This window comes from Fulmarus glacialis, unplaced genomic scaffold (genome assembly GCF_000690835.1).
Source record: "Fulmarus glacialis isolate BGI_N327 unplaced genomic scaffold, ASM69083v1 scaffold24400, whole genome shotgun sequence".
Classification (NCBI taxonomy): Eukaryota; Metazoa; Chordata; class Aves; order Procellariiformes; family Procellariidae; genus Fulmarus; species Fulmarus glacialis.
The window spans coordinates 10,487-18,322 of NW_009186148.1; the positions used below are offsets into that span (position 1 = coordinate 10,487).

The 7,836-nt window shown below is 54.6% G+C and overlaps 1 protein-coding gene across 1 annotated transcript in view; it reads right to left on the reverse strand.

Annotated features, from left to right (window-relative positions):
• The window catches only part of CTSD (cathepsin D), a gene marked incomplete at its 5' end in the record, with an annotated part of 13,500 nt that overhangs the window by 3,891 nt on the left and 1,773 nt on the right, over positions 1–7,836 (reverse strand). Inside the window, 3 exons of the mRNA XM_009586959.1 lie at positions 755–954; positions 5,363–5,481; positions 7,111–7,234. Of these exons, the coding sequence (XP_009585254.1) occupies positions 755–954; positions 5,363–5,481; positions 7,111–7,234 (443 nt within the window). The remainder of the gene's footprint in view (positions 1–754; positions 955–5,362; positions 5,482–7,110; positions 7,235–7,836) is intronic.

The window sequence follows — 7,836 nt, forward strand, 5'->3', positions numbered from 1 at the left end:
TTATCTCCCCCCGCTTCTGTACCAGCCAGCAGCCTTGGAGCCGAATCTTCAAGGTTACTGTCAGATAAAAGCTCGCTGCTGAGCAGATGGGAAGAAATATGGTGATGGGGGAGGGCTGGCACTTGAGCGGCCAGCAGCAGCCCTCTCTGCCCTCCCCGCTCCCGGCGTGCTACTTTTTGGGCTGAAGTAGTTCAGAGTCCTCCCTGCGGTGCCAGGGGGGTGGTGGGGTGTCCTGGGGGGAGCAGCAGCGGGTGGCAAGGCATTGGGAGCTGCGCAGGAGGATTTCCCGGAGGGTGAGGGAGTGTTAGCCCCATCATTAGTGATGACGGGTGGGGGCCACGCTTGCCTGGGAAGTGACATGGTGGTGGCCACATAGCTCACAGATTTTGGCAACAAACTGGGGCTGTGTTTACGCCCCTAACGGGGACTGCACTAGCAGCGTGCACTCTCATGATCACAACCCTGTTTATTTTTATTTCTCTTTCCTCTGGAAACATCCTCTGTCTCTTCATCAGTTAAGAAATCTGGTAGCAGATCTACCCAGCTTTTTATCAGTAAAATGGCTGCATTTTTACTTCCCTTCTTACTTCAACGCAGTAAACAGAAGAGATTTTGGCCCAACTACTCCAGACCTTGCTGAGACCTCCCCAACGGTGCTGACCAGGGTGTAAACTGGCACACGGCAAGAGGTGCTACCGGGAGGCATAGAGAAATGCCCTCGCAACGAGAGGTGAGCCACCAAACCCAACACTACCTGTTCAGGTAGAAGGAGAAGATGTTTTTCTCAATCAGCTTCTGTTGCATGATGTTATCAAAGAAAGGGGTGACCTTGTCCACAGAGATCCTTGGGAATGCCATGCCCAGGATGCCATCGAATTTGGCAGCAATGAACGTGATGCCTGGCTGCTTCACGGCCTCCCCGAAGATCTGGTTCTTGATTTTCAAGTTACCGAGCTGAGGGGAGATGGGGAGGGAAGTGAAAAGCAGATTGTAAAGAAAACTGACTCAGGGGACTGGGGCGGGAACGGGATCTTGCTGAAGGCAGACTGTCCCTCAATGCGCTGCCACACTCCTGCCTGCTTTCACCCTTGCATTTGTAGGCAGCTGCAGAAACCAGATACCCTGGTGCCACTCTCCTCGGGGGGGGGGACGACAGGCCACACTAGCCACACAGTGGCACCTCCTGCGTCCCTGCAAAGCCCAGCGCACCCCTACGGGCAGGAGGCCCCCTTTGCTCTTTGCTCTTGCTCAATACTTTCAGCCTTTTGCTGGGTCCCGGCACTTGGCCATGCCATTTTGCAGCTCCTCCTCTTTGCACAGAGGGCCCTGTATCACTTCGTCCCCCCTACATCCCTTCCCCGATTGCCTACATCGTCCTTTCCTCCCAGTCCGAAAAGCTCTTGTGCTGCGCCTTTAATCCTCTTCCCCACCCTGAACGTCTAAGTGATCTCCGTGCCCTACCTCCTCGGGTGCTGCACCCGTCCCTGGTCGGGAGCACAAATCCCTCACCTCTGCCAACGACCCCTGCGATCTCCCCTACATAAGAAACATCCCCAGGATATTGCTGCACTTCCCGGCAGAGCCACCAGCCTGCAGAGACCTCCCGTGGGAGGGGAGAAGACCCAGCCAGGAAAGCGAGGTTGAGCCCAAAGCACAAAAATAGCAAGCGGAGTACTGTGAATGCAAAGGTCACTTCTCTTGCCAGCCACAAGACGGACTGGCGTTCCCCGCTGAAAAGCTGAACCACCCCGCAAGGGCAGATCCCTGGAAAGGAGGAGATGGCAGAAAACAGGATAGCTCTGCTGACGGGGGGTAGGACGTGTCTGCTGGCTCCTGGCTCTAGCAGTTCAGGAGGTTTCCGAGCTTCTGGCTGACCACAGGCAATTTTAGCATCTGCGCTAGGACGATTTCAGCCTCTCAGCCTCCAGCTAGCAGCCCTGTAGTGAACCGGGCTGGACTGAAAAGCTGGCCTCTCCTACCTGATGGCAGATAACGATCCCTGTAAATTACTAATAGCCCCCCAGGGTTAGACAGCGCAAGGCTGGGATGGGCAGTGTTGGCTTTAATGGTATCAGAGGCTTGCGCTAGGAAAGGGCGATCGAGCCTTGCAAAAGCTAAAAGCCACAGGGCAGGATGTGAGGCGAAACAGCTCGCAGCAACGCATCCGCTCGCCGGCGTGTGGCGAGCACCCCAGTTGTATGCCGCAGGTTTACGAAAGCCACCGCTCCACCACTTGGCACAGCTGGTCCTGCAGCAGCTCCGAAAGTTCGATAAGGCTTCCACTTAAAAAAAAATAAAATGCAATGGACTGATAAAACTGAGCTCCAGGACTGTTTGAATATTGCCCTGGTTGCACATCCCAAGAGGGAGGCAGATAATCTGCTCGGTGGTGGGGTCTCAGCAGACCCCGCCCACGCCTGGTCCTCAGCAGGACTGAAACCCAAGAACATCTTTAGCAGAGCGCTGGCGCCAGGTGACAGATCCTTCGTCTCCGTCCCTCGGCTGGCTCTCGCCCAGACACGGAGCGACCGAAAATCATTACCAGTGGATGGCTGCGTGGTGGCTGCCCTCCAGCGCTTTGCAGGCAGGTGTCGGCGCCCCGCAGCTCGCCCGGCCTCCTTGTTAGCGGCCTCAGCCGAGCAGGCAAGCGCCGGATGGTGAAGGCAGACTAGAGGCAAGGGCCTCCGCGGCAGGGTTTGGCACCGGACTCGGGGCTCTGCAGAGCCACAGGGGAGGGGCGAGGAGGGGCATCTCCTGCGCGTTTTCCCTGCACTGCAGACCTGGGAGAGTCCTTGCGCCCCACAGCCGGCAATCCTTCCTCTGCTGTCCTTGAAGGACATCCCAAGGTCGGGCTGCAATAAAGGGCTGAGATGCCCGAGCGGCAGAGGGCTGGCTGAACCTGCTGCTCTTTGGAGGGCGAGCAGCACCTCAAGGTGCTATGAGGCATCATTCCTCCACAGAAGGAGAGAGGATGTTCGACATGAGCTCGTCACCCTCTTCAAAAAAAATTCAGGGCTGAGGGACTCTGGACCACCTGCCAACCAGCGCCTTTCAGTCAGATGTCAGTGCTACCACGGCTGCTGTGGTTGCTTCCACCCGTCGGGATGGCTGGAGCCGAGAGGATCACCCTGAAGGCTGTTTCAATGTCCGTATTTCCAGACTACACCCAGCTGGGAGCTTGCCTACAGGATGCTGTGCATCAGAGGAAGCATCTTCGTGTCCAAGCTGAAGGTCCCTGACCCTCTGAGTCGCCCCTGCTCCTGCGTACTTCAAACATGACACTGCTCAGGCTCCAGGCAAGAGGTTTCTCTTGCTTCTGCCCAGACAGAAACCAAATGCTACAAGCTGTGCTGGCTGCCAAGAGCCATCCCCACTTCCCGAACAAGCTCAGGCAAAAATCCTTCCTCTGAGCCGCTGGGAAGCAGAGAGCTAATTAGCAAGCAGGCATTAGGGTGATAATTACAAACCAAAAAAAAAAGAAAAAGCTGCAATTTTCCTTCTGACTCACTTCAGCCCCTGCATTAAGCCGGAAAGCGCCTAAACCAGCCTCCACTTTCACAGGACAATAAAGTTCGCTGTTTGCCTCGCTGCCCCGCTCCATTACTGTGACGAATGCAGATGCCTCCGCCTGCTCCGTCCGTATTTTGCAAACCTAACGTAAGAGAATCCAGTAATGCTACGTACATGGTGCCTTCATTTGGCGAGAGCCGCAGGAAGGCTCGGATGGGTGCCTTTTTTTGTGGCGGGGTGTTTCTAAGCGAACCAAGGGATGCAGGAAATAAATGGCATGAAATGAAACTGAAACTGTCCTGAACCTTGGTGGGCTGCAGGAGGCAGAAAGCAAAACCAGAGGTGCAAAGCTGCTGGCAGCCCCTACGGCTCTCCCCCACAGCCTTGTCTGCACTGATTTTCAGGGTTCACCGAGCCCATCAAAAGCCCTCTCCTCCAAAGAGGGTCCTGCACCCAGCCTGAGCTGCTGGCAACTTTGGATGCAGTGCAGAGGCAACGGCTGGTGCTTCCAGGCTAGCCTGAAATTTTCCTGCTATAAGGATGGGCTAAAGAGTGGTCCTTGCACGGGCCATCCACTTTGGGCTCCTCTTGGCTATTTTCTTTTGATCCCGATGAAATTGGTAAGCCAATCCTTTTCAGCTGAACCTAACACGGAAAACCCCAAATCCCTAGATTTATGTGCTTATTCAAAACTTTTGCTTTGTCTCCCCCCCGCAAAGCAAACATATGCTCCTATCCCTGCCAGGAGACCAAGTAATCCGGGAGCATGTGCACAGCTGACATTCGGCAGCTGGCAAACTCTCACGAGCATCTGTACCTGGGAGGCAGTTGCGAAAGGCGCCTGTCCTTCACAGGACAGAAAGCTCAGCCTTTGCTCACTGAAAAGGAAACGATGGGAAGCAACCACCAGCAGCCCGGCTACCTCAAGCTGGGCCCTGAATGCTGCTGGGGAACCCCCCCCAGATGTTACATGGCCTTTGCAAACATAAGCACTGGTTCTCGACACCAGACGAGGATGGGGCAGCGAAGAGCCCATTTCTGGCCAGTGCTTGGGCAGCTGCCCGTGTGGATGTCCACTACCAGGTGGATATTGGCCAGAAACAAGCTGGGCACCACCAGCAGCCTGCGCGGTGGTGCTGGTGTGCGCTTGGGCTGGGAAATCATAGAATCATTAAGGTTGGAAAAGACCTCTAAGATCGAGTCCAACCGTCAACCCAACACCACCATGCCCACTAAACCATGTCCCTAAGCGCCTCATCTACATGTCTTTTAAATCCTTCCAGGGATGGGGATGGTGCCTCCACCACTTCCCTGGGCAGCCTGTTCCAAGGCCTGACCACTCTTTCAGTAAAGAAATTTTTCCTAATGTCCAATCTAAACCTCCCCTGGTGCAACTTGAGGCCATTTCCTCTCGTCCTGTTGCTGGTTACTTGGGAGAAGCGACCAACCCCCACCTCGCTACAACCTCCTTCCAGGTAGTTGTAGAGAGCGATGAGGTGTCCTCCTCAGCCTCCTCTTCTCCAGGCTAAACAGCCCCAGTTTCTGGGGTCAGAAGGAAGAGGGTTGGAGGGATGGCCAGAGACTGAGTTTGCAGGGCACCACGCGTGCGGTCCACGCTCCTAGCCTGCTGACCTGCTGATTAATACCTTCCCCCTTCTCTGCCTGCCTTGGTCATCGTCACCTCCTCAGTCATCATCACCACCTCTTTTCAAAGCACTTGGAAACACGGCGCTGAAGCATGCTCTATACGAGTAGGACACTCAAGAAGGGAGACCCGTTGAAATCAAATGGCTTTGAGTGCTCTGCCGAAAGCAGGCTGGGGCAGCTCGGGGCAAGGGCAGTTGTCACTCACCGTGACGGTGTCCTGGCTGAGGTATCCAGAGAGGCTCCCCGTCCCATAGTGGATGGCAAAGTCGGTGCCGTTCTCCACGTAGGTGCTAGATTTAGAGGCATCGTACTTGTGGTGCAGCACTGCAGCCAGGGAGGGGGACACAGGAGGACATACAACATTAGTGCTCCTTGATACCTAGGGCTCCCTGACACCTAACCCCACACCACCCGGCTCATCTGGACAAACGGACACTCAACGATGTGAAAGTGGGCCTGAACCCAGCATTTGCCAAGCCCAGACTGCTTAACAAAACATTTCCAACGTCTGGGGATTTAGGTGAGCAGATCCAATTTGGCTGTTAAATCGGATTTGGCCACCGGGTATTAAAAGCCTAGAGGCTACATGGCTGGTGTGTCAGGGCGCGTTAGACAGCAGAGCGAAACGTCCCCCCCATGCCGTGGAGAACCAGCGTGGCTTTAAATATAGCCTGCTTTGGGCATGCACATTTTCACTTCATGGATTTACCTGTTTCTTTTACTAAGACTAGCTGGAAATTTTTTTATATGGTTATTGGTTTTTGTGCAGAAAGGGCTCAAAATATTCTTTTATTTGCAGAGGAGAAGGGCTTTCCCCTAGTCTAAGCTGCTTTTCCCCTTGGAAGAGTTGGGAACTGTAAGATATCCCTGGTTTTATGGCTGGGCAGATTCCTCCTCCGCAGATTCCTCCTGAGTCACGAGTTGGGCAGCGGCGTGTGGCGAGCTCAGCCAGCCCGGCTCTGCGGCTGCTTGCCGAGCGGGGCAGACAGCGGCTGAGGACGAACCACGAAAACCGACACACTATACGGGGACTTCCCCAGCTGGGCCGTCTGGATCCCAGTCTGGCAGGAGGTTAGGCTTGTTGCATACTCATAAAACGAGCCCTTTGGACCCAGCACCTCCTGCGCTACTGCCTTGAGAAACCAGCTCCCTGCTACAGATCAGGAACCCCCAAGACAGACCAGATCTGGACCTCACCACCCTAAATCTCATTTCACTTATGTAAAAAGAAGGTCTGTTTCCTCTCTGGGCACTACAGGGCCGTAAAGAAGTCCAAATTTCCTCCCTACCCCCAAGGAGCACTGTGGGCTGCCTTTCACGGTTGCATTTGTTGGCTCCACAGGTTTCTCCGCTCTGCTTAAGCAGCACAGCCGATGGCTTTTAAATGGCATTTTGCCATAGCCAGGTTTGACACCTTCAGCTGCGGAGGTTTATTGCGTAGGAACGCCACAGAGCAAAAAAAACTCGTAGTCCCTAAGACGTTCTCATCTCATCGTGCCTACCTGGCTCTCGTTAATTATAAATCCATAAACATGCACACACATGCTCCGTGTGGCAATAAACCAGAAACTAGGACAGTTTGTATCAGATCTGGCAAGAGGCTGATTTTTTTTTTCACCAGCCTTGCACAATGGGGCAACAGCAGCGTCGGTCTATAATTTGGGGAGAAACACCACAAGCTGTGATGCTGCTCCCCGGCTGCAGGGCTGAGGCTGTTGGGGAAGGTTTGAAGCTGTGCGTGGGTGATGTGGAGGGGAAAAAACAGGAAGGGAGTAATGAAGGATGGATGCGGGAGGTTGGGATCCTATTTCCAGCTCTGACCCTAAAGAGCCCGTCAGCCTCTGGCAAGCCCTTTCACGCTGCTGCCTCATTTTCTCCTCTTGCAATGCCAGGATCTGCATTTTGCAGGGAAGGAGAAGCTGTTGAGCCGTGGCTGGCACCGGTGACACTTACGGCAGGCGATGTCCAGCAGGTGACAGTGCACAGATGGCACCCAGAGGTTGGAGGAGCCAGTGTCGAAGACCACAGTGAACTTCTGTGGGGGGGTCCCGATGCCAATCTCACCATAATACTGGGCCTGCAAAGGAGGAGAAGGAAGCCATGAGCAGCTGGCTAAAAGCAGGGATTAAAAACCAAAAAATCTCTTAGGATTGAAAAAGTGATCAGCTTCTTATCTAGGCAGTGCCCTCCTCTTGTTTTTGGCAGTGATGGGCTCCCAGCCTTCGTCCTCTGGAAGGGAGGCTCCCCTTCTGTGTTCGCGCCTTATTACAGCGGGTGTGAAAAGGATAAATTGGGGAGGAGGAATGGGATGGGTGCTTGCGGGGGAGGACTTTTGGGGCAGAGAGACAGGGGGAAGGTCTGCAGGCTGGTATGAGGTTCACTATGAGGAAGAGAAAAAAGATGGGAGGAAGCCAAGCAAAACACCTGTGTTAGTGAAAAGCTGAAACTGGCTGGGAAGCTGCTTTGCTGGCGGGTTTGCAGAGGAACTGTGAGTTGCAGCGAGCAGCAGCTCTGCCCACCGTGGGTGGAGGTACAGCTGCTGGGGCTTTTGGTGTGGGCTGGCGAGCCCCTGGGGTGGGGAGGAATAAAATGCTCAGTCGCGGGCATCAGAAGACTTTGGAGGAGCTGGAGGGAGAAAAGGGCCTCAGCAGCACCACCAGAGAGGGATTTAGGGCTGCG